This window comes from Mycotypha africana (genome assembly GCF_025528875.1).
Source record: "Mycotypha africana strain NRRL 2978 chromosome Unknown BDF20scaffold_4, whole genome shotgun sequence".
Taxonomy (NCBI): Eukaryota; Fungi; Mucoromycota; class Mucoromycetes; order Mucorales; family Mycotyphaceae; genus Mycotypha; species Mycotypha africana.
Window position 1 is genome coordinate 2,216,166 of NW_026515728.1, and position 25,659 is coordinate 2,241,824.

A 25,659-nucleotide genomic window follows, 5' to 3' on the forward strand; every position below is an offset into this window, starting at 1 on the left:
AAGAGAAACATCTTTTGTGCACTGTTTTTTGAGTTTTAATGAAAAAAAGCCAGTGACTCAGCAGACACAGATCTACGAGGCTTATTCAGTGGATTTGTTTAAATGTTACAAAGAGCGTTTGCTGTAACATTGATTAAAGTGCAAGTTCGTTGTACTGGAAAGCTTAGCTTCAAATCTTCTTACTTCTCTTCCCCGCCAAAATAGCAGCAATTATCTTAATAGCTTTTTTACCTTTTCTTTTTTTTTTTTTTGGGACATTTTTTCTTTCTTTTGTATTGTTTCAATCTCACATATCGCGAAAACGCTATCATTACTGCTGCTCATAGATAGTAATATCATGAGTACTGAAAATGACATAGAAACATTGTCTAAAATATGTCTTAATGGAATTTGTCACTGTGATTGGCGTTTGACTCTACAGGATTGCGTAGAACAGAAGGCAATGATGATCATACATGGAATAAACATCGGCTTGTCTGGTGTTTGTGTTGTGTTGGGTACCATCTAAACTAACATGGTATTTTGCATGTGAGAAGTCTCTCTTAAAACTCTTTTTCGTACAAATGACAGGCACCCTATTACTCGGTCATCGCTTATTTGTGAAAGGACATAGATTGTTTGACATAAATATTTCACAAGGTTGCTTTCGGCCCAAGCCCATCGATTGTATGCTCACCTTCATCATCATTTTCAACGCATGTAAGCAATTAAATATAAATACCCAGCAAATCCAAATTAAATGGTCTAACTTTTGTCACACATAGTACGGTTACTTTCCAGCACTATTTTGATTGCTGACATCGGTCCCGACATGATATCGCGAGCTTGTAAGACAAATAGATATAGCAGCAATTATTCAATTTAATCAAACTGAGCAATCTATTTACCAATAGTTATGTATGAATTTCCTTGGCAATTTGGCTTCGGAGCTTTCGCTTTATACTTGATCGGTATTGCTCGAACATTGGCAGATGTAAGGTTCAACATGGAAACCATGGTATCACCGATTAAACTTTTCGTAAAGATCCAGTAACTCATTGCATCTCCCCATTTCGTTTTATCGGCATTTTAGAGCCACAGAGTTATTGCCAATAGTTGGCTACCATCACCGCGTTTAGTTGATTTCATAGGAGGTACAATCTTTTTAGCACCATTCATCATCAATAATGTGATGTCCCTTGCCGCGGGCATTTTAGCTGAAAGAGACCTTGGGCTAGCACAAACTTTTACGCGATTGCTCTATATTATGTGGTTCATTCACTGTTCAGGTTTATCGATCGCTGTATTTTTCTCCGGATATCGGCTAATTCGTATACTTGAAGAGCATCTAGAGAAGTTTAAGGCTACTGGACCCCGTTATGTCAGTGTGAAAACTGGCATTTTTAAAATTCGACTTGTCATGTCAATTATTGTCACCTGCTTATTGATGTTTGCAGTATTCTTGTTGGTGTTTGGTATCCTTCGTGAAACAATTATAATCGATACAATAGGGTCCATAGTTCTGGGTGGTATCTGGAACTTTTTAGGTGCTGTAGCCACTCTAGGTGTAGAATTTGCAATTATCTTCAAGTAAGTTAAGGACGATCTATGACCCAGTTTTGACCAAATTCAGATCATAACTGAACATCTTGCCATTCCGTAGTCCAAAAATTGACGAAAGTAATTCCTTGGGTTTGAAATCCTCAAGCGCTGAGAAATCAACCAGTCAAACAGATCAATACGCCATCTATTCCAACTTTTCACCACAAGAATATTCTGCTGTAGGCAGTAACAATGGAAAACAGGCGGAAGGAGGAGGCAATAATACTGCTTTCGACGAATTAAAGCTACAACAACTCCAATACCAAAAAGTTTTCCAGAAACACAACAACCATTTATTGCCTCACAATTCTCCTGAATCGCGTATTAGTCAAATACAACAGCAAAGGCATGCGGACACTCCAGCCTTCTCAGACGCTGCTAATCAAGCAATTACACCTAAAAACAGTTTTACAAATACGTGTGTTTTCACTGAAGAGAAGACTTCTGATGCTAGTCCGGATGACAAGCATCTTTTTCAGTATAGTCGTCATCAATCTCACCATCTTGATGATGAACGCGTTTTTGATGATGGTGAAAATTCACAAATGGACCTCGTAGAGTATGTGGCGAAATACTAGGTCAATTTATCTCATTTATCACTATTCAACATATCGATGGCCCTGCTACTCATTCCCATTTGTAATATAGTTTATTCAACATCTTATACTCATTCTCTACGTATATATTCCCCTTTACTTCCACCTTATTTATTAAATCAACTACTACCACTTATCATACAACTGTACTATTAATATGAAATGTCAATAAACAAATATGTAAGCTATAAAAAAAGCCGTACAACACTAACTTGTCGGGAATAGCTGACTCTGAACCTGAGACGCTCATAATTCGCTTATATATCCTTTAACTGTCATAGCAATTCTTGAATATGCAGTGAAACTTATAGTTAGGTCATTTGAAAAACAACTCACTACTCGATATCATAAGAAGATCTTCACATGTTATATTCACGTCAAGAAATATTGGACATTACCGTAATAGTTTATTCCGTCTTTCTTTCATTTAATCCGTGATTTTCAAGATTGACTTCCTACTCACATGCAATTTCAATTAGAGAAGAGATAAATATAGTTCAGTGGCGCGTTTGAAAGTGAGTTCTTATGCATATAGACCGAATACATATATGAAGCTCTTGATAGGGTTCCAATTAAACTGTGAAACATATCAAATTACATGAGTACTATTATACGTACTTTAAGTTAAGTATAAGACAACGTATTAGGATGACCATTAAAGGGTGCATAATGACATATAAGCTCTCTAATGGCACTGATAACTTGAAAATGAAGATGCGGAAGGTTAAGAGTATATTGCGAAGGCGTGAATTTCAGTTTGAGTTTATACTGATACTAAACCTTTTGAAAGTTGTCGAACCTATAGACGTCTCTTATTGAGCAATGGTGGCTTTTCTTGACAATTAAAAAGACATGGGAAGCCACTAGAAGAAGATAAACAAATTGGTGATGCAACTTTAATTAAAAAACGAATAGTACAGCTTAGCAAAAACTAAGATAGAGCCCGCTATTTCAAGGCAAATTTAGGAAAATAAAAGCATATAAGTGTCAATATATCACAATTCCTTTTCCAAAACAAAAGCTTATGCACTATTACAACAGAGCGTAGAGCGGATAGACGGTAGCCAACTAGAAAATTACTAAGAAGATGACATACTTTTTGCTGTAGCAATAAGCGTTTATGCATTGCTTGATCAACATTTCCTGAGTTTGGTGCAACCAAAGTCAGCGTGGCCATCATGAAATTTGACTTCCTCTGGGGGCGCAATAAGATAAGTGCATTTTTTGGCCTCCTATCAAACCTAAATTGAACCGAACTTCTTTCCCTTTTATTTTGAACCTCTTTCTGCCAGTCAATTGCAAGGCTATAAATGAACACCTGAATTTAAAACCAATGCTAACAGATTCAAGTTTAACCAATATTCTTGTTGTGGTATGTCTGTCTAACCAGAGCAAAAAGAACAAATGCAAAAGAGAAAAACCAACTATACTTTTATACGAAGCAAAAAGCGAATGGAATTTTTAACATTTGTCAACTCTCAATATACGTCTTGTTCGTTTTTCTTCAACCGTCTATGATAGAGTGGTGTTTCACAAATTAGATATAGAGTATATAATCAAGAATGTAGCAAAAATACTCTTATTGGCCATCTGATAGGCAGCTCGAAAGAGAACGAGAATGAGAACGAAGACAAAAACAAGAGCGAGCTTACATTATTGAAAGCATATAATGAGTTGTTAGCAATGCATATACCCGTTGTTTGGCGAGTAGTTGATGAAACAGAAAAAGGCAGTGTATCATTGGAACTTTGGGTCTTTTGGTTCGATGATAGACATACTGGAAAGATCGATGATAATGATAGCCTTTATGCTTTAGAAGGTAAAAAACAAACCAATTTTTTCTTCTGCTTCTGTCTATAAGTTACTGAATCACAGATTATGTCTACAGAAATCAAAGTAGGCTCATTTACTTGGGAGAGTGCCTATTCCAAATTGCATTCGCCAACAGCTTCTCCAATATCTGTTACTTCGCAACCCAGCTCCAAATTACCAGTTACAGTTTCTGAAGAATATAAATGGTTTATTAATGCTGTTCGGAATCTAATCCACAGGTAAGGGCGTTTGAGAGGCATTCTCTTCTTGTTTTTAAATTTTCGTTATTGGATAATATCAACTCAGAATCTTACATTTAGTCAATTGAAGATGAGTGGCGCTATTCCTATGGGTGACTTTTATATCTGCACTCAAGATCAGCACGAGTATTCTGAAGAGCGCAAAACAAATTCTCCAAGTTTGCAAAAATTGACAAGTTCTATGCTGTGTTGCTTTTATAACATCTACATGGCAAACACCAATTTAGTTTTTCAACCTAATACCCGCCGTATGAAAATTAGACCTATTACGACAGAAACGCTAAATAATCGAGGAAAAAAGGGTATATAAGAAAAGAAGATGCCGTAGACTAGATTTCGTTTCATGGAATTGATCAAAATTTTTCTGTTAATAGTTATTATTGCACCAACAGGAGAAGCAGCAATGATAGTTACAAACGCCAGAAATATGCTTTCGCAGCATGCAGAGCAAACAATATTAAAGAGATGGGCTCACTTTCTAGATATACCCTGTAGCAGTCTTATCACCTCGCGGCAATTTCAACCGCAGCATTCGATCCATAATCTTATCTCTAAAGAACAATATCAAAAGCAAGAACTACCAAAATTGGTTGTTATTAGACTGTTGAGCGGAGGAGATCACTTTTATTATCCAGCAAAACTTGTTTTTGTACCGTCATCCTCAAAGATATCACCAATTGCGATGGCAGGTACAAATGGACTTTTCGGTTTCAACCAAGGGTTTTCCGAGGATTTGGGCGATAGATGGAAGAGAGAAATATGGAATGAAGATATAGCTAATTATTGGGACTTTTCTAACCCTGATGAAACAACCGCTAATATCATACTCGATTCATTATCACGAGATAATCATACTGGTCAACCAAATAAATCATTAAACGAAACATTGACTGGAATATCGCATGTGGGGGCTACAAAATCTGTTACATCAACTCCAGACTCGATTGAAAACCACCAAGCAATGGAAAGAACAACAAATTCTTCCTCAATGAAAGAACCGAACGATACCCCCAAGCAGCCGCAGGATGTATCACATAACCAGCAATTTCAGTCTATCAATTCTAGTCATATGAGTCTAGCCGATTTCGCCATGGCGCATTTTGCAATACCACATAGTGACGATCTTATTGAATATCCTGTCTTATCTTCCGATATGTCAGTGAATGATACCTCGAAAGCTACAGCAACTATTCCTGAATTTGATATCAAAGCACAACAAGCACAAACACCTATAAAAGCAGTAAACGATACAGATATCACAACTGCAGTAAATGCTGCAACAAACGGAACAACCGCTGTAGGAAGTGTTGCCACGTCTGCATATCAATCGCCTCAACTAACTAACCTTGATTTGGATCCGTTTGGTATGGGAAATGGCATTGAGGTGGATAATATGGTATTGGATATGCCAGACCGATGGGGAGATGATGGTATGGGCGATTTAGATAATTTCGATTTTGGTGTCACCGAAGAGGATTTTGACTTTTTTGCATCAACTGGATCAGCCGCCGCTACCGATACTCCAATAGTTGGAAACCCAGCCATGCCAGCCGTTCCAACAGCGGCAGTATCTGCACCAGCTATTGCACCTTCAACAATGATGACGGATAATAACACTTTGATGGATTCAACCTTAACTAGCAATGGACTAGTCAATCCAGAGAACATTTTACAGGAACAATACAACACTAATACTCCTCATTTTATGGAAGGAACACATATGCCTATGGAGATAGTTCAAACAATAGCCCCTTCTACTGATCAAGAACAATCAAATGTATCTAAAACTAATATGGATTTAAGTCTTCAGAATAACGATATATCTATTACTCCTTTACAAATCAGCATGGCTGAGCACGATCCCTTCAATGTGCAGAAAAATGCTTCTCCAGTCACTCAGGTGGTTGATATGCACATTGAACAACCTTACCAGTCTTACCCTTCAAATGCTTCCCTTCCACAGCAACTTTTGGTGCCGCCTCAATTTGCTCCTGTTGCATTTGGTACGGTTGTTAACGATGCCAAATATACAAACGGAGGGAAATTTACTTATAACCCACCTGCTAGTGATAAAAAGCAAAAGTCACACAAGGAAAATGAAGTATATCGTCCTGATTACAAGCCAGTGATACGTAAACTAAGAAAGAAAAAAGCAATAAGGAAGACAAGCGAAGCGTTATTAAGAGACACCATATCTAGAGAAGATGAATCACTAGTAGTAAGAGATGGTACAATTACACAGAAGGACGATGCAATGCAGTTGGGACCAACTGATGTCACATTGCTTATTAAGCAAGATGATAGTGATTATGAGATGGACTCGTCAGAGACGAGCAGTAATGAAAGCAGCAGTATGGAAGAAGATGACGAAGGGCGATATAACTTTGATGAACTCTCAGCTTCAACTTCTAGCGAGACTTTAGCATTTGAAACTGAGCCAGAAGAGCAGATTTTGCACTCTCTGGTGACTGTGCAAGAGAAGTTTGCTGCAAAAGTTACAGGACGAGCATTTAAACCCGAAGCGACCAAAGACACGAAATTGACGCAGATTACAATGGACTTCGACAGCCCGTTTGCCCGATCAATAGCTGGTGGCACTGTTCGACCTGCTGAAATTGCTGGAAGCATGGATAATCTTGATGACCTAAGAGCCCTCGATTATTTATGTCAACAGGCAGTTATGGGTGGCTATCCATTTTCTGGAGGTATAGAGTCCATATCATCTAATGGATTTGAGGCCAGTGAAGGGGAGTCAGCAAAAGTTATCATCGCGCGAAGGAGAGCATTGTTACAAAGGTTCTATGGAGGTAAATAGTGAAGACTACATTTTTGATATCTTTAAGTTGAAACTAACATTTTGTGATCTACAGATATTATGCATGTACCTTCAACACCAAATGATGTTGATATTATGACACAAAATTTCAAATCCGTCTTAAGTAGTATATTTAATCAAGCAAGGAAAAGTCCTTCTCTAGAGAATTTGAATGATATGAGTATAGATCAGTTACCCCTACCGGCCACAGTAGCAGTGAAAGGCCCTCTCAATGTGCAACAATATTATGAATTATCAGGTAAAGACAAGCACATATTTTGCGGTTCAGAAGCAGGCCAAAATATTTATTGCTCCCCCTTATACTTTGAATAAAAAGAAACCAACCAAACTCACCTCAAATATGGAAAATACCAAGTGAAGAAGCGACGACCGGCAGAACCTAATTTTGATACATTGCAACCTCCCAACATAACTGTGGGTCGACAAGACGATTTTCTTCAAGGATCCTCCAAGCTCATCACTTTTTGGGAAAAGTTAAGACTGGAGCCTTATTCAAACAAGAAGCATATTAACTATTTTGTTGTATATCCTCAAAACAACTGCATCGAAAATACAGCAATACAGTTTTTCAAAGAACTAAGTTCTATGTATGAAACTTGTTTATTGGGTGCCCACCATCCAGGAAACTGTAGCAATTATGTTAAAGGGCTGGTCCCTGTCCCGCTTTTAGGTATGTTATTAGTTTAAAAAAACAACAGCAAAAGTCTTCTTTACGTTGCTAAACCATGGATTACTCTACTAGACGCGGCGGATGGAAATGAAACAATGGAGAGCAGACAGTTAAGAAGTTACTTTTCGGAGTGTTCAAATTTTGGATCTGCCTTACAATCAACCGTGACAGAAGATGTACATATTGTAATATACATGATCAACCCTTTCTTACATTTATCTTCAAATCTTGATTTGAGCCGCTGTTTCAACAAACTGATCGAATCTTATAATACACCGGAACCAGGCACGATCACAAAAACCAAATCACGGTGTAAGCTTGTCTTGCAATTGATCCCCATTGAGCATATATTACGATCAACGGCATTTGGTGGTTGTCTAAAATCTGGATTGAAGAAGATAGCCTTCTCAGTTTATACCAAATGCAACACATCGATTATGCACGATTCACAACAGAAAAATAATTGCCAGAACATACCATCTACAATAGAATTGTTCACACCGCCTTTTATTTTATCCAAGCCTAACCCGACACTTATTAAATACAAGATCAAAAACGCAGTTACTGCGTTCCCCACCATTTTGGAGAACAATGCAGTTTTGCACATTGGATATACGTTGAGTTTTGATAAGCGATGGATGATAATTGTTTGGACTGATAACTCTGGAGAAATGATTGAATTTATGATATTGGATAAGAAAGAAAGGAATTTGTCGCTGTTAGCCTTATTTGAAGATGCTTGGGCCCGTACAGCACAGATAGCACAGAGGACAGGATTTAGTTGGACATTTGTCATTGTCAAGATGGGATTAATGTTCGAAGAGGAACTCAAAGCATGGACAGCCTGTTTGCCTGCGGAGGAGAAGATTGCCATTGTTGGTCTTGATATCGAATCGACTCTACATTTGAATCCTCTCAGTGGGCTATCTCTCTCTACCTCCAATGATGTTATGACTCTTAATAATGATCCAATGACACCAGGCACACCGAATATGTTGAGTGCTAGTAGTCCCACCAACAAAAATACCAGTGCAGAAAACCTCGATTGTGGACAAACTAAGGCATTACTGTTGAACCATCGAATTGCTTATTCCAGTAAAAGAGAGCAAATATTACTGGGGAATGTCCACATGAATTCCACAGCAGAAACTTGGATGATACCCCTAGCCAGTGGCTACATGATTCATACATCACCTACTACCGAAAATCCTAATAACGAAATATATAATTGTGATCCATTTTTATTGGAGGTAAATTGGTTTGAAAGCATAATTCTGTGTCGCTGTCAGCTTATACTTAATTCTCTTTTGTGTGTTTCTAGGTACATCTGGTTTATAATCAAACGGACCATTCAGCATATAGTACATTAAGAGATATCATAAAAACGTATCATGCATTGTCTTTCATTAACCTGATGCCCTCCAACAATAATCGCCTCCCTATACATCTAATTTTGGTAGAAAGACTTTCACGTTTATTACTTGTCATTAATCCTTAATCGAAAAAAATTTGTACAAATATTCTCAGGTTCGTTTTATTATATCTATACTACATTACGTAAATTTTTCTTTTCCGCTATTGACACTACAAAATATGTTAATTTATATACTAAGACTATTTTTATGAGTAAGAAAATACAGCAGATATAAAAATTCCAATTATCCGGCTTTGTATATTGGAAATTTGCATGGCCTTGTTGACACTGTAAAAAAGAATGGACATTACGCTCGGTGGGTTTTGCCGCGGTATCATGGTTGTTTTAAATAACTTTAGGTGCTAAGGAAGCAACTTTTGTCCAATTTTTATATTTCACTTCTGCAGCTACAACTCCCAATACGCGAGTACCCAGTGGTTCCTTCTTATTGTTTAATAAAACACAGGCATTATCGTCGAATCGAATGGTACGTCCATCTGGGCGTGATACTTCTTTTCTGGTACGAACGACAACTGCATGTCGAACATCTCCCTTTTTCACCTTTTGTGCTGCTGCTTGTGTTCCTGCGATCGTTGCACTGATAGGTCTAGCTTTTTTAACGACGCATACAATTTCATCACCTATGGTTCACTGTTATATTAGACCCCTTGTCCCATATATTATTCCTTATAGATGGAATTGTTTCGCCATTCACCTGTTCTAGCAAATCGAGCGCCACTCATCACTCGAACACATTCCGCAATAATAGCACCGGAATTGTCAATGACGTTTAATGTACCCTTCAATCCGATCATAACTAAATCGTTCTCGCTTTGAAGATACAAAAATCCTTAACAGAAAGGCACAAGAAAAAAGTCTGGGGTTCTTTTTCTGCCTTTGAATTTGGCGGGCAACAATGTGTGTTTGAAGGGAGTCACGTTCACTTGTATATTTAAAGGATTAGTGTTCAGCAGCCTTTTTGTCATTCAAGTGCACAGTTTAAAAACGAAATAAAGCCATGACACAGTTCACGTTAGTCGTAGCAGCTACAGAAGAGCTAGGGATTGGGTTGAAAAGCAACTTGCCCTGGCGTATTCCGAAGGATATGGCATTTTTCAAAAAGGTTACAACGACTGTTCCTAGATCAGTTCGAGCACCCAATGTTCAAAATGCAGTGATTATGGGAAGAGTCACTTGGGAGTCTATTCCACGAAAATTCAGGCCTTTGGATAACAGATTCAATATTGTTGTATCGAGAAATACATCCTACAATTTGTAAGTCTTCAATACGATTATTTATTTATATTTGAACAACTGAGACTCTAATGGAACGGTCGTTTCCTACTGTAGGCAATTGGAAGACGACGAACAACAACACGTCAAACTTGTGGACTCTTTAGAAACAGCGTTCAGTTCCATAGATTCATCGAAACAGGCGAGAGTGTTTGTTATAGGTGGAGCTCAAATATACAGATTAGCAATGCAACATGCTGAATGTTCACATATTCTTTTAACAAAGATCAAATCTAAGATTGATTGCGATACATTCTTTCCAGAAATTAACAACAATATATACCGACTTGCGAGTCATGAAGAGCTAGAAGATTATGTCGAAGAGGCAGTACCAGAGGGATTACAAAAGTATAAGGATTTAGAATATGAATTTACGCTGTATGTGCGAAAGTAGTTACTCCGCAACTTACGATAATGAATGCATATGCCCAATCTTTTGAATATATCCATTTCGTTTTTTATTTTCGGATCGCTTTCATTAACAGTGGGGCGAAATACCATATCAATACAGGGAATATAGAGAGTATAATAGGTGGGCCAGCATATTCGAAAAGCCAAGTGAATTTGGATGGCCTTATTTTTTGTATAGCATTTTTCACCTGAACCTCTAACTGGAGAACATCACTTGAGTTATCAATGACAATATCCGCTTTCGCTACTTTTTCCGACATGGGCATTTGTGCTTTTATACGCTGTAATGCCTGCTCTTCCGTTAAACTGTCTCTTTTTCTCAATCGCTGGATCTGCAATATATCGGAACTAAATGGGGGGTGATTTTTTTTTTTGTTTCTTTAGGAGTTCGCTTCAATAAGGTACAGTGTCATTTTAGTTTTCTTTACCAAAAAACGACTATATTTGTTCCCATGAATTTGTCCAATCCGCTTTCGATCAATAATGGCACATCGAAAACGACAATATCTGCTCCCTTCAACCAATACCTAAATGCTTGCTTTAGCATTTCTAATTTGACATAAGGATGGGTACAACGATTCAATACTGATCGCTTGGCAGGATCTCTGAATATAATCTCTCCCATCTTGGCTCTATCCATATGTCCATCGGGAAGAAATACTTCGTCACCAAAATGTTGTCTTATGAGGCGGTTGGCTTTTCTTCCAGGTTCTACAATATCCCGTGCAATTTTGTCGGCATCTATGATGGGTATATTGTGTTCTGCTAACAGTCGAGATACAGTCGACTTGCCTATAAAAAATCAGTGTCAGTGAAAACATTTCTTGTAATGTGGCAGCAAAATCTAATTTTCATAATACCTGTTGCTATACCGCCTGTTAATCCAACAAGTTTCATTCAATAGTCGATGTAGGAAAGAGACGTTTTACTATTTTTTATGAATGAGTTGAGTAACGGGCCTTTTAAACCCAACAACGGGCGCGGGGTGGGTCTTAATTTATGCAGTTTACAAAAGGATAATGAGTTTTATTCAGTAGGAGATTCTAGAGTATGATGAAAGGATCGCAATGCAATGAGATTTGTAAAAATGTACAAAATAAATATAGATGATTTTATATATAGAAAAGAAATAGAGAAACAATACTGGTAAAAAAAAAACGATTTAAGAAGAGAAGAGTTTCTTTTCGAAAGAGTGGAGACCGTGAACGCCACCTTCCATTTGAGCAGCAGCAGTTCTCTTTTCGAAACGCACCTTGCCTTCGAAAACAGCGTCTCTCATTGACTTGACACTGGTATAACCAATATCTTGCAGAGAATGTTGAACACCTGTAACAAGGTATTGCAAGAATTTACGAACAGAGCCTTTATCAACGACATTGCCAACGACACCTTGAGCGACCTTGACAGCATCGCCTTCAGAGAAATAACGCTTAGTAGCGGCGTTGCCTTCTTTATCACCCGACTTTTGACTCATAGCGTCAAGAGAACCCATACCACGATAACGCTTGAGACGCTGACCTTCGTGGTAGAAGTATTCACCGGGAGTTTCACTTGTACCCGCAAGGAGACCGCCCATCATGACAGCACTGGCACCCAAAGCCATGGCCTTGACAATATGGCCGACGTTACCGATACCACCGTCAGCGATAGTAGGAACACCGAAACGACGAGCAAATTCAGAAACACGGTAGACAGCTGTAGCTTGAGGACGACCACATGCCATGACTTCCTGTGTGATACAAATAGAACCAGAGCCCATACCGATACGAAGACCATCCGCACCAGCCTCAATCAAGTTAGCCGCTTGCTCACGTGTGACCACATTACCAGCAATGACCTCCAAATTAGGATAAGTTTGCTTAATCCAGCGAATCATTTCAATTTGGTACACAGAGTTACCTTGAGAAGAATCAAGTACCACCACATCAAGACCAGCTTCAACTAAGAGAGCAAGACGATCTTTATCATCAGGACGTGTACCAATAGCAGCACCCACAAGAAGCTGCTTCGACTTTTGGACCTTGGAGGCATTGGGGTATTCTTGATTCTTCAAAAGATCTGAACGAGACAATAGAGAAACGAGACAGCCATTCTTGTCGACAATAGGAAGTTTACCCTTCTTGGAGGAGAAAAGAATCTCATTGGCATCGGCTAAAGTGATACCTTCTTTACCCACAACGAGGTCAGTGGTCATAATGCTCTTGAGAGGAGTACTGTCATCTGTGTGAAATTGGATATCTCGGGCAGTGACGATACCAACTAATTTGCTGTGTAACTTGCCATTCTCTAGTGTTTTGATAGGCCACATGTCAATGGATGCATTTGATTTCCCACATATTCATCAGCCACACCACATACACAGACCTGCGTAAATACAGGAACCCTCCTTTTTTTATGCATAAAAAACAAAAAAACCCAGAAAACTTACCAGTGATGGGAACACCACAGAAACCAGATTTCGTCTTGATTTCTTTCACATCAGCAACAGTATGTTCGGGCGACAAAACAACAGGATCAGTAATAAAACCATTTTCAAACTTCTTGACAGTGCGAACCATATTCGCTTGAGCCTCAGCAGAACAGTTGTGATGGATAATACCGATACCTCCCATAAGCTGTAATTACAGAGTAGCAACAGCAGCATGAATATCAATTGCAATTTCTCCCAAACTCACACAACGCACATACAAACACAACGTATGTTCTTAGTAATACTTACTGCCATTGAAATAGCCATATCAGCTTCGGTAACGGTATCCATTGGAGAGGACAAGAAGGGAGTCTTTAATGAGATTTTCTTTGTGATCTTGGACTCCAAAGAGGCCTTGTCGGCAGAGAAATTGATGTAACCAGGCAAAATCAAAAAGTCATTGTAGGTTAAACCGCCGCTAAGTTGTTCGTCCATTAAGGCTTCAACAGACAGACCATCACGGCGACCATATTCATTCAATACAGCATTAGCAGTGGAACAATCAAGAAAAGAAGACGACATTGTATAATAGATTTGATTTATAATATAGAGAGGTTTATTTTAATGAAAAATTTTGGGGGTTGTTAACCCCCCTCTGTAAAAATCATCCAAACCGAATGCCTTTTTATACTCGATTCTTTGTGACTCTTTTCAGCGAAAAAAAATTTTCATGTCCTACGTGACCGTCAGCTGATTTTTGGTTGAATTTAAATCTCCGCGGGAAAAACTGCTGTTATTCTGAAAGCTATACTGCGGGAACAGTTTTTTGCATTCCCTCAAAGAGTTTTACTCACTGTTTTTTTTTCTTTGGAAATGAGAGGGAAGATGATGAGTAAGTTTTTTGACAGGTACTGCTGAATGAGCTTGCTGACGAAAACACTATGCACACATAGTTTATTTGAGGAATTTATCTGATTTATCCCTCATTGTCCAAAAGGAAAAACTTGGTTGTAAAACTCCTTTACTTATAGTACGTAGGCTCACAGTTTAAGCATGTAAACATAAACACGCGCTATACAGCCCACTTGAGGTACTTTAGCTTCTTTGCTTTTTTTTTTTCGAACAAAAGCCCCCCCCCCCCTCCCCTGAATGCCTCCAACATGTTTATCCATGTCTTGTTTGCATGTTGAGAGCAATAAAGGAAATAGCCTCCTTGTTGGCAGTTCTTCTCTTTTAGGATCCTTTTGATCTTTTGTTTACTTTTTTGTTTCTACATTTTTGTCTTCTGACCCGTATATTTTGGTTGCAACAGTTAATTTTTGTACAATCTCTATAATACGTACATCTTTTCTCTTTTCTTTTCGACTGTCTGCTTAATACAAAGCATTTAAGTTAATACGTGTTTATATTTATGCAGCAAAAGTCAAAACTCAACTCAGTCAGTGATAGTAGTAGATCCGAAAATAGGCCATCGTCTGTGTCAGACAAGACGAAGCGGCGAGCTGGCTCAGCAACTTTTACAGCATCGATAGCACAAACCTTCAATAGAGTAAAGTAAAAGCCCGGTGCAAAAGCAGAATGATACACACAATATTAACAATTCTGATCCATTAGAATGTGTGGCGACCTCCTGGGCATTTCGAAATACCAGATATTCTTGGTCATGCGTTCCTGAAGCCAGAACCACACACTCCTATAGAATTGCGTCCTCTTGATGTATCCAAGCATATATCCACAGTAAGAATGAACAAAAAGAATCACATCCATTCGCAGCAGCTATCAAATTTCAATTTGTTCTTTTTCTATTCGCGATTGCAATCTTTTTTAGAAACCATGGTACCCTCCAAACCCCTATTATCAAATACCATCCTTAGCCTCGCCATCGAGAGCAAGCAGTAAGAAGTAGGCCAATATAGAGTTGATGTATAATACTACACTTTAAGTCAAGACTTTGTATCGCTCTCATAAAAGAAAAAGAATAAATAGCAACGATGTATTTTATATCTCATTACCATACATAAGTAGATCCTTCAAAACTCATTGAACGAGATGACCCTCGTGCATACATATCACATGACTTTTGCTTCTGATTTATGCATCGTGCATGTAGAATCACTGGAGAACCATTACCCATCCAACATATTCCAATCAATGAACGTGTAAAAATTCCAAGTTGACACTAAAAACCGATGTGGCCTTGTAGAGTAATAATTCAAAGGCTCGGAAATCACTTCTTAACCCCTTATTGCAAAATACTGCTTGCACTGTTTATTATATACAATGGGTCTTTCTTTCCAAGTGATCAGTTAGCTACAAGATGAAGATTCAATACTTGCCTTGACTTATGGTTTGCCTACCATAAACCTTTTTGGACCTCTGCTAGATTTGAGGATGAATGTGTTTTTTTTAATCAGTTGGTTGAGTCTATTCCATGCTTCCAGATTTCGACCTTACCTTTTCTTCACTCGTTCACTGCTATAGTCCGAGAAGGGCGAATCGCCCGTGAGACCCTTCTTTCTCATTCCTCTTTCATCGCCTGGTGTTGCTGCTCCTGATTCCACATCCATTGTTCTAGTGAGTTCATCCCATTCTCCAACATCCGGCTTTGTTGCCTTATCATTATTATTAGAATGAATTTGTCGACGTAGTTGTTCAACTTCATTGTTATATTGCTCCCGAGCTTGATCATTCATTTGAACAGCTTCTTGTAAGCTGGCAATTTTGGCGTCTAGGGCTTGTAATAGTCGTGTTGTATTTTCTGACCAAGAAGCAAGTATATCCATGGTTTCTTCTAGTTGTTGAGGTCGTAAATCACGCCCCATACTGGACATCACTTGTAGCTGACGTTTCCTTTGATCTAATGTTCCTGTAAGTACGCCTTGATAAAAAGCATCAATGACCAAATCTTCAAGTTCTCTCACTGTGGGAATATCGAGCTCAGATAATAACATATCGTAAGGAAGGGTCTGGAAAGTAAGAAAATGTCAGCAGTTTAATTCTTATTTCCTTCACATAGCAAAAATTACTTTACTTGTTGTGATTCAGATAAAGTAGCCATAGAAAGTATTTTAAGCTTCTTTACTTGGTTTTCATTCAAAGCAGGTAATTCTGACATAAACTCTTTTTTTTTTTTTTTTTTTTTTTCCTTTTACAGTGAGGTCAACGTTCGGTAGCCAAGCTGGCAATATTTGAAAGTATGCGTAAACTAAAAACTTACGTTTATAGTCTTTCCAGGTTCCATATAAATAAATACTCAGTAACTTGTAATAAGGTGCCACTTCCGGCAATGTAGAAGCCTGATATTACAAATGATTTGTTGATGGCTACGTTTATGTAGAATTTGTCTAATTTATGTAAACTACTATTGTACCTCGACTAGATTGGGAGATTCGTATAACTCTGTAAAGACGAAAACGCCTGATGCACTCAACGCATCCATAATTAACTTGGCATTAGCTGCCCCTTTCACTGACTTAGATAGGAGCAAAAAGGGTTGCAATTTCTGATTTGTTGACAGTACTGAGTTCGTTTCATTCATATTGTAAGCTGAACCAAGTGCACAACAAGGCTTCAAAAGTGTAAAGCCGTTTCTTTTGAGTATCCCATCCTCTTTTTTAGTTTTAGAACTCCGGATATAGCTGCATTAATAGCTTCTCGAGTTTAAAACAACTCAAAAAGTTGTTTAAATTCCTTTGCCTGACGGGTTCAGCGCTTGGTCAAGCAAGACAAGTTCACAGAGATAAGCACGGAAAGTCTATGCTATTGTTTAGCACGTGTTTGCATCTTCTTCTCTAGCAGTTTAAATCAAGGTTTCGGTGTTGGCAGTTTCTCATGAAATAGTTGCCATGATTAGAGTTTATGATATCTTGGAACCTACTAATTTACTACGTAACCGACAGTGTATACTGCATTTGAATTGTCTTCTCTCCTCACAATGGAAGTTGTTCGGTTTTAATTTAACAGGAACGTAGAAAGTATAAAGTATAAATTGCATGAATTCACCATTGCTCAGCGAGGAAAAAGGCTATTGTCACGTATTATATACGCAGAAATACAAAAACTGCCCGTGTAACACGCATAAAAGGCTCATTCAGATACCAATTTCTACACATGAAGGCTATTCTCCATTACGCCATAAAATACTGCGAAAAGTCACAGCGTCTAATAAGATGCCTTTTATCCGACCTTAATGAAACTCTTGGCTTTTTCAACAGGAACAAATGACTGCATTGTGGGTATATGAGAAATCCATCACCTATTTTCATAAAAGGGACTTTGCTTAGCATGTTGAATCATCCGAGTAGGCCGATTGCAAAGCCATTTTAGCGTGTAAAATGCTTCCTTAAAATTGTCTGGGCACCACTTCAAAAGTTGAAAACTATTATGATTTCAGCCCTTCTCATCAACAAACAAAAAAAAAAAAAAAACTATGATAAATAAAGGAGAAAGAGGAAAGTCCGAAAATGCCGCTTAAAGAACTAAGCAGCAGTAATAAAGAAAACCAACTAGCCAACCCGCCACAAACCGTATATAAATAAAAGTTCAACAAAAATTGCAAAGGTTTTCTTCTTTCCATTGCTCTTATATTATAACTGCAAAAAATGTTCTCTAAGAATCCCGCTGGTACTCTCAACGTCACTGTCAGTAAGTAGTTGCTATTATTAGTATGCATGTTCATGTCAGTATTAGAAAGATAAATAACACTTCTCAACTTGAATAGTTGAAGGTCGTAACTTGAAGGACCAAGATTTGGTCGGTAAGAACGATCCTTGGGTGTAAGTATACCGTAAAGATAAAGCCAGACGTAGATAGGGGCTCGAACTAAATTGCATATATATCATCTTCAAGTGAATTATGGGTTGATGAAAAGTACCCTCAACGTACCCGTGTCATCGATAACACAAACAACCCTGTCTGGAACCAAACTTTCACCTTTCAGTTAGAAGCTAGCCGTAAGGACAAGCTTCATTTAAAGGTTTTGGATAAGGATAAGATTGGTAACGATACCATCGGTGAAGCCAAGTTCGATCTCGATCAAGTTTTCAGTGGTCAACCCGTTGATACTTGGGTCAAGTTGCCTGCCAAGTTGGGTTTGACTAGCCATGGTGAAATTCATCTTTACGTCCAATTCTTCCCCCAACAATAAAATACATTGTTACCTTATCACACCTTCGAATAACTCTAATTCCAGTATTTTAGCACTGAAGAACATTCATTCATATTCTACTGGAACCCCTCACAATTTTGTACATACAAGAATAAACGATATCATCATAATGTAGTAACAGCGCCAGCTGATATGGCTTAAACCACTCTTGTCTTTTTAGCATAAATATTCAGTGACGCGTTTCAGCAATATTAATGTTATCCATCTATTTTAATTTGAAACAAAAAAGGGACTTGAAAAACTGCGGTCTTGTCGACGAGTAGAAGTCTAGAGACTTTGCATCAGCATCCGGAAGTATGTTACACTACCTTGGAAAATACTTATAAAGAGAAACTATCACAACGGGTTTATCTGACAAAATGTGCTTCATTTGGCTTTAGCAATTTTGTTTAGTCAACAATATCTGTGCGCTATGTGCATTAAGAAATGAGCAAGAACCCGATTTTCCTAGCGGAGAAACAACTAACCCGCTTCTTGGAAAAAATTCGATTTAAGGACTTCAAAATAAAATCGGAGCACAGTCTCCCATACAAACAAAAAATCATATAGAAATATGCAAATATTCTCAATGCTGATATGATTAGGAAATTACAAGACTTTGTACAGCCTTCTTAATAATCGTCCAGAGATATGACCGCTGAGAACTTATGAAAAAGCCTCAAATAGCATGTCCAATCAGGTCGATGATACAATAAGAGAAAGTTTCAAACGTTATCACGAATAACAAAAACTACGTATTTGGAATCAGGTTAGTTCAACCTTTTCCGGCTATACGTTCTATAAGAACGACTCAATCAAAAATTGAGAAAAAACCAAGAGTGATTTCCAACTTGTCGAATAGCAAGGATTACGTGTCTAGAGAAATCATAGAAAATTTCTGGCCAGAATGACGAGCCTATCTTTATCTTCTGCATGTTCGATGAGTGAATACAACGTCGAATTTGAAGGTCGAAGGCCATTATAAATAAACCAAACAAAATCGTTTGTTGATTAAAGGTTAAAAAAGCAAGGCCAATAATGCCCACTTATAAGACATAAAATTTTTAAATACAGGGCTTTAAGGCATGCAACCCTTCTATTCAACACTGACTAAGTATGTCTTGCTCTACTGTTAGATGTGCAATAGGCGTAAGATAGCGAATTTTACTCCTTTTTCTGAAACAAAGGTTGAGCAGTTCACAATATCAGTTTGCAGTACTTGTCAAAGATACGACGGATACCAACGTAAACGTTGAAGAGAGATTCATACACGTTGAATACACTCGTGTATAAGCAATTAAGGGCCGTGACGAACCATGCTAGTATGTATGGTCATAAAATCGATACACTTTTGTCAGATTTTTAAATGTCGTTCAGATTACGCCCAAAAAAAGATAGAAACTGAAATATATTGTCATAGTCCTGCAAGGCATCATTTCGGTTTGCAAGTTTCAGCGTGAGATACTTCCTCGAAAGAATACTTACTGAATGAAAGGTAATTACATACCAGGAAGTAGGGACTCCTTACAAACTTCTAATCATTTAATGGTTATTTATTGTTGTTCACATTGTTACCACACTTGAACGACGTCTTGTGTGGTAACATAATTGACAGTCTACGTTTCTTGAAATGCAAGTACGTTTTGCACTACTAAGCCAGGTTTTCTCTCTATGAAAATGCTGATTATCAAAACACGTCATTTTATCACTTCTTTCTCCACAGGAATGGCCAAATAATGTTCAACGCGTTGCATTTCAATGAAAAAAGTGCTAGACAAGAGCAGTAAACCCTTTCGATTCTATCCCCAATACAAGCAAACCTTTCAAGTCTTCCCCTAAGTCAGGACCATATTTTCTATACTTAGCAGTTGAACGCTTATAAATATCGGCCTTTATTTGAACGCAAATGATAGTATAGTTAGGGCAATATCATAGACTTCTGCTTTTTCCCTTTCAACTTTCAATATAAGCATATTCATCATTTGCACTATCCTCCACTTTTACACGTGTTCATCAGTTACTAATAATAATTGTTTGTCGATCGAATTTGGAATTGTTTTCTCGGAAAGAGAAATTGAGCCAGCGAATCAAGGCGTACTAAAGATCGATCTGAAACTGACGAACATTGATTTTATGACAATTTTATGGAAACGATGAAGGTTAGTAATGAGGCGGTATTGTGCAGAGTATGCCTTTCCCAAAATAGTATGCACCATTTCACCTGCCTTTTTGAGGCGAGCTCTATTCCAATTCATCAGTCAAATCGGCCTTTACACCCATAAAGCCGAACTGTTTTAGGTACTCGTGGCTAGCAACATTGTGTCTTACAATAAACCTATCTTTTTCAATAAATTGGGAAAATAGTTGATATGATTATCATAGTTAAGGAAATCCTATCAACTATATATGCCTTCATCTGAGGGCAGGCCTGTACCTTCGAGTAACTTACTTGAAAAATAGGACAGCCTATTTTGAAATTTCTGAAGAAGTTTTGGCCGGGCTCAACAATTTCCTTATTCGTATTCAGTATAATTTCATGATGGGGGAGTGTATAGCAGTTAATTTCTTCAACCATTTTACGTAAAAAAGTGGCGGCAAACAAGTGAGTGTAACAAGCCTCTACAGCACCTGCAATTTTGTTCAGCTGAAGTCAACAGATGAGTTTTTAACTTACGAGATCAAATAATCTTATCACGTTACTGGTTTGAAACGAACAGTACCGCGGCTATCATGCCAAAATCAAAAATTTTGGCGGTATATTGAGCCAATAAATTAGCAATTGTGGAATACCTTCCCTACTTGATCCAAATAAAAGCTATATATAGTAAAAGCCGGATCAGGAAAAGAAGAGGCCATGCTTTGTAGCTGAACCATGCGTGATCGCAAGCTGTAATAGGTAAATCTTTGGCACAGAACATGAATCTCATAAGGTTGAATCAACGAACCCCAAAGCTTAAGAAAGTTGACTTTTCAAGGCATTCGCGATTTTTGGACATTGTCAAAGAAAATGATATAAAAGGAGAAGGTATTTCAACGTCTCATTTAAAAATCATCAACTCCTTTAACAATCTTTCAAATAAAATGGTCCGTCTTACTATTGTTGCTCTCTGTGCTGCTGCTGTCTTGGGTCTCGCTCAAGCCAAACGTTATGAACAAAGCGGTACTGCCTCTTTAGAAATCTTGAAGGAACACAAAGATTACGGCTGCAAGCATGAAAATCCCAATGACGACAAGATGCAAGCTCTTCTCCCCAAGCATTACAAAAAGAACAAGAACTGCGGTGAGACTCTTCACGTCAAGGACAAGAAGAAAGGCCACAAAATCGAAGCCAAGATTGTTGGTTTCTGCGATGACTGTGATAAGCATGATATCAAACTTAGCGGGGAGGCGTACAGAAAGCTCGGTTATGCCCACCACGGATCCCCTGAAGTCAAATGGCACTTCACTAACTAAGCTTAATCTTTATAATTCTCATTTGTAAATTAGTTTCAGTTATACATATGCATTTAAATGTGTTTGCTTCCTATCTTCATTCAAGTCTCTTTAATAAAAGCAATCTTAGTATTTACTTTTTTCGGTTTGATGCACCATGCGGATGTCCTTTTATTTTGTTTCTCGCACAAAAAAATCTAGAGAAGATGTTGTCATGATGAATTCCTTCGGCTTGTTATTCTCAGTCACTATGTCAGGAAGGAGAGTGAGTTTGACCAAGAAATTAATCGTTGTTCGCTTTGCCAAACTAACTAAAAAGGTATAGTAACGTATATTGTCAAAATTTTTGTAGGTACAGGTATTTAATCAAGTAAAGCGATAATGGCCATTCAGTATTGTAAAAACAGCTTTCGACCTCCTTTTGTTATATTTGCTTTGAAGCTTACATCTGTAATACAGCAAAGAGTTTGTTTAGAGCCAAGCTTCAGGCTACAGCGAAAAGCCTCATCTACTGAATTTGCAGCTGAAACGGAGTAAAAAGGGTCGTGAAATTGCTCGAAGAAGCAAATCATGAGTAATGTCCTTGGCGCCATATAACCATTTACTTAAATCAGCAGCTGCAAATGGTTGGTTTTCTCCTCTGCCATTCACAAGAGGGACAATCAACCTTCATACTGACCTTAGTGCTGATAGGAGAAGGAAGACTGTTAAAAGTATTGCGCTTCAGCAAGTTCGATTATCTTCAATATGTAAATTCTTCCACATTTTACAGTTCAACGTTCAAAACCCTACTGTTATAATGAATTACAATAAAAAATAGGGAGAAAAAGGCATTCATACCATATGCTATGTGAGGCAAAACAGAGTTGAGTAGAACAATTATCAGCATGGCATTAAACAAAGTGGCGTTAAAAAGAAGCAAGCGGGAGAAGGAACAATAATTATGAAATAAGATAGGAGATATGGTTAGTATATATATATGATGGAACCCTTAGAGTATATTTCTTATTACTCATTTATTCGTAATAACATGATAACTCTAATGCCTAATAATCTAGGCAAAAGAAAAAATGATAATGGAAGAATTATGGGCAAGTAAGAACCATCAGTATTCAAGGAAGAGTATCTATCTCGTAATACAAGCAACACGAAAGGATAAAATCTGTTCAGACCTGTAAAAGAGTGCACTGATGACGATGCAAATTCAATATAATAAAGATAGATTTATGTCTTGGAAGGTCAACAACAGCAATATAACGAACCAAGATGAATATTTTTGTATAGCTATAAGCAAAAAAAAAAAAAAAAAAAAATAATAATAATAATATAGGAATTAGAACATGGATATACGTGATCTGTAAACACAGGCATCTCGGTCTTTTCACGCAACCATATCTTCATCATACAATCGGAATCTAAAAACTGATTTGTGGGGTTGAATCCGTTTCTTGGTAAAGCATTGATAAAGTGGCACTTTGTTGTAATTAAATACGTGGAATTATTCGATTGATTCAACAAATATCTCCTCACAACGCTTACAACACTGTTGAAGTATGAAAGCCGTAATGATAATCTTTCAGGAGGTTCATGGTACCTGCTAAATTAGCCTCCCGACTGAGTTGCAGAGTTTCTTTTTTTTTTGATTTGACATTGTTCAGTTTAAACTTTTATTTCTCCTTAAACTTGTACCCTCGTGTACGATTATTGAAACCTTTCTTCGTCTACTTCAAACCTTTTTTTTTATTTTGTTTTTGCAATAACCAGACAAAACTATCCAAGATAACATAATGGCAGGAGGGAATAAAAGCAATTTCCAACCAAAAGATGCTCGTGCTGTGAGTATCCTTTATTCTGATGAAGATGAAGACGACATAAGCGACTTGTTTCCTCACGAAAAACCTAAAAGAATGATGACGGGGACTCAAGCCTTGGTTGAATTTTTGAAAACCACCAGTCCAGAAGAATTCCAAAGAACATCAAGCACGCCTGCGGAGCATAAGTCGATGAATAATTTATTTGCAAAAATAAGGAGAGGGCCGAAAAGGAATACAAATACACAGCAACGACAGTCTTCAGCAATGCCCATACCCACAACTTCTTCCTCTGTGTCCACTCGTTCAACAGCATCCTTACCTGTTCATCAAAACAATCTGTCCACCTTTTCAGGCTCTTCCGCTTCTACTATAACAACATCGAACCATCCTCATCATTGGATGCATAGCAGTACGGGAAGTGAAATAAGCAGCAATGGCCATACCATTCATCGAAAAAAATACATAGAAATAGTACCTCAGCATAACCCTACGGCTGCAAGGAATCCTCGGTCCCCATCTTATGATACAACATCAATCCAGTCATTTGTGTTACGTAACAACAACAATAATACCACCAACTCAATTATTAACAGCAACAATGCCACTAATACGAACAGTACAAACCAAAATGGAGGAGAGCCTATTTTACCAAATAAAAAGAGAGAGTCTAGTTTGTATAGTGGATCTTTACGTTATTCAGTATCCGTTCGAAGCCAGCTGAGCACAGCCACTTCATCGAATAACAATATCTATACTAACGGTAATAACCGACGTCACCTTATTAGAGATAGTAATAGCAACGATAACAGCAATCACATTGGTCATCATCAACAGCTCGAAAGTAAAGCAACGGAGGATTATTTGATAGCAGCAGATGGTTTGGATACCATTGAAGCAGCTTTATTGCAGAGATTAGAAAGAATTAGATTGGTTAATGGAGATATTCCTAGTGAACAAGTAGCAGCAGGATTAGCGGCAGAGCATATAAGAGCTTTGGGTATTACTCATGATTTGGAATATCAACATCATCAGCACAGTGAAAAGAGAAAAGTACGGCATATGCAGGTCCAGACAGAGGATAGCTTTAGCAAAATGGTGGATAGTAAAAATACCAATCAAAACAACAGTAACAATGATGAGCCTATCACAACAGCAGCGTCTGAAACGAATCAGGATGAGCATTTAAATGCAGAAGTGAGAGCCAGAAGAGCAGAGGCAGCCTTAGAAAATGCCCTGGATAATTTTGAAGTCATTAGTGGATTAGCTTATAAGAAATTACGCGAACTATGGGAAGAGAAAATGAGATGGGAAAACGCATGTATGGAATTAAGGGATAGGTTACTTATGCTAGAGCAGCAACAACAACGAAGAATACACAAGCAATCACATCAACAGCAAGAAGCAGGAGCCGTCAATGTGAATGATCATTTACATAATGAATACTTTTTAGAAGAAAACGAAGATATGGAAGAGGAAGATGGCTTAGGTCTCTCTGAATTCCCTTGCGATGAAGAAGAAGAGGTGGCATGATACTTGTAATTCTGTACTAAAACTCTTGGTAATATAATAAAGTTCACTCTTTCATTAATTCATACACACTCAAAAAAGACGTTATCAACAAGTACCTTTTCCCTCACTTTTTAAAACGTTTGTCATCGGTCTATCGATTACTGAAAGAAAACCATGATAGTTCATCTTAATGAAATAAGCTATCTGGCGCCACTTTTTGAAATTGATATGTTGAGGGTACTGTTATTACAACGAATGATCATAGGTAAGCCGACCATTGATCAAACCATCGCAACCGAGTGTCGCTGACAGAGCAAACCATGCGTCTTAAAGTATTCTTAGTCTTCCTTCCTTCTTTGTTTTCGTTGCCTAGAGCTTGCTTGACAAAGAACTTCAGCGACTGATCCTTGGCAGTTTTGTGTACGGGTAAAATACTCGTTAATGAATGAATAATGGTTTGTTTTTAGATGGCGAA

General features: G+C 37.8%; 11 protein-coding genes across 11 annotated transcripts; 7 read left to right on the plus strand and 4 right to left on the minus strand.

Moving 5' to 3' along the window:
• The first annotated feature begins 255 nt into the window (after positions 1–255).
• On the plus strand, positions 256–2,563 carry BDF20DRAFT_867039 (uncharacterized protein). Its single transcript, XM_053080876.1, has 5 exons — positions 256–699; positions 765–827; positions 894–973; positions 1,073–1,569; positions 1,643–2,563. Exons 1-5 carry the CDS (start codon positions 564–566, stop codon positions 2,157–2,159), a joined length of 1,293 nt encoding a protein of 430 aa, XP_052937676.1. The 5' UTR covers positions 256–563; the 3' UTR covers positions 2,160–2,563.
• Positions 2,564–3,860: 1,297 nt separating this feature from the next.
• BDF20DRAFT_905886 (mediator complex subunit 13 C-terminal-domain-containing protein) lies at positions 3,861–9,253 on the plus strand (the record flags this gene model as incomplete). Its single annotated transcript, XM_053083212.1, has 15 exons — positions 3,861–3,996; positions 4,066–4,228; positions 4,310–4,551; positions 4,624–4,658; positions 4,689–4,938; positions 4,969–5,276; positions 5,301–6,252; positions 6,289–6,350; positions 6,372–6,381; positions 6,403–6,467; positions 6,492–7,056; positions 7,252–7,323; positions 7,402–7,755; positions 7,828–9,005; positions 9,077–9,253. 15 exons carry the CDS (start codon positions 3,861–3,863, stop codon positions 9,251–9,253), a joined length of 4,569 nt encoding a protein of 1,522 aa, XP_052937677.1.
• A 261-nt stretch (positions 9,254–9,514) lies between these two features.
• On the minus strand, positions 9,515–9,984 carry BDF20DRAFT_818038 (50S ribosomal protein L14; the record flags this gene model as incomplete). The annotated part of the gene is made up of 2 exons (XM_053077314.1): positions 9,515–9,810; positions 9,885–9,984. The coding sequence occupies 2 exons, from the start codon at positions 9,982–9,984 to the stop codon at positions 9,515–9,517; spliced, it is 396 nt and encodes a 131-aa protein (XP_052937678.1).
• Positions 9,985–10,187: 203 nt separating this feature from the next.
• Positions 10,188–10,856, plus strand: BDF20DRAFT_835074 (dihydrofolate reductase; the record flags this gene model as incomplete). Its single annotated transcript, XM_053078806.1, has 2 exons — positions 10,188–10,444; positions 10,520–10,856. 2 exons carry the CDS (start codon positions 10,188–10,190, stop codon positions 10,854–10,856), a joined length of 594 nt encoding a protein of 197 aa, XP_052937679.1.
• A 64-nt stretch (positions 10,857–10,920) lies between these two features.
• BDF20DRAFT_818643 (dephospho-CoA kinase) lies at positions 10,921–11,770 on the minus strand (the record flags this gene model as incomplete). The annotated part of the gene is made up of 3 exons (XM_053077392.1): positions 10,921–11,221; positions 11,302–11,665; positions 11,734–11,770. The coding sequence occupies 3 exons, from the start codon at positions 11,768–11,770 to the stop codon at positions 10,921–10,923; spliced, it is 702 nt and encodes a 233-aa protein (XP_052937680.1).
• A 96-nt stretch (positions 11,771–11,866) lies between these two features.
• Positions 11,867–13,931, minus strand: BDF20DRAFT_867064 (IMP dehydrogenase/GMP reductase). Its single transcript, XM_053080877.1, has 3 exons — positions 13,593–13,931; positions 13,302–13,488; positions 11,867–13,159 (listed from the first exon to the last, which is right to left on the minus strand). Exons 1-3 carry the CDS (start codon positions 13,863–13,865, stop codon positions 12,036–12,038), a joined length of 1,584 nt encoding a protein of 527 aa, XP_052937681.1. The 5' UTR covers positions 13,866–13,931; the 3' UTR covers positions 11,867–12,035.
• Positions 13,932–14,897: 966 nt separating this feature from the next.
• On the plus strand, positions 14,898–15,189 carry BDF20DRAFT_818025 (uncharacterized protein; the record flags this gene model as incomplete). The annotated part of the gene is made up of 2 exons (XM_053077311.1): positions 14,898–15,020; positions 15,112–15,189. Coding segments are annotated over 2 exons (201 nt in total), but the record flags the coding sequence as incomplete, so codon positions are not given.
• Positions 15,190–15,733: 544 nt separating this feature from the next.
• BDF20DRAFT_818428 (uncharacterized protein) lies at positions 15,734–16,821 on the minus strand (the record flags this gene model as incomplete). Its single annotated transcript, XM_053077363.1, has 4 exons — positions 15,734–16,249; positions 16,315–16,403; positions 16,501–16,579; positions 16,654–16,821. 4 exons carry the CDS (start codon positions 16,819–16,821, stop codon positions 15,734–15,736), a joined length of 852 nt encoding a protein of 283 aa, XP_052937683.1.
• Positions 16,822–17,694: 873 nt separating this feature from the next.
• On the plus strand, positions 17,695–18,628 carry BDF20DRAFT_987350 (C2 domain-containing protein). Its single transcript, XM_053085237.1, has 3 exons — positions 17,695–17,927; positions 18,004–18,058; positions 18,132–18,628. Exons 1-3 carry the CDS (start codon positions 17,885–17,887, stop codon positions 18,427–18,429), a joined length of 396 nt encoding a protein of 131 aa, XP_052937684.1. The 5' UTR covers positions 17,695–17,884; the 3' UTR covers positions 18,430–18,628.
• Positions 18,629–21,483: 2,855 nt separating this feature from the next.
• Positions 21,484–21,986, plus strand: BDF20DRAFT_867100 (uncharacterized protein). The gene has a single exon (XM_053080878.1). The coding sequence runs from the start codon at positions 21,511–21,513 to the stop codon at positions 21,880–21,882; it is 372 nt and encodes a 123-aa protein (XP_052937685.1). The 5' UTR covers positions 21,484–21,510; the 3' UTR covers positions 21,883–21,986.
• Positions 21,987–23,457: 1,471 nt separating this feature from the next.
• Positions 23,458–25,423, plus strand: BDF20DRAFT_474276 (uncharacterized protein). Its single transcript, XM_053075533.1, has 2 exons — positions 23,458–25,233; positions 25,353–25,423. Exon 1 carries the CDS (start codon positions 23,649–23,651, stop codon positions 25,203–25,205), a length of 1,557 nt encoding a protein of 518 aa, XP_052937686.1. The 5' UTR covers positions 23,458–23,648; the 3' UTR covers positions 25,206–25,233; positions 25,353–25,423.
• Positions 25,424–25,659: the final 236 nt, after the last annotated feature.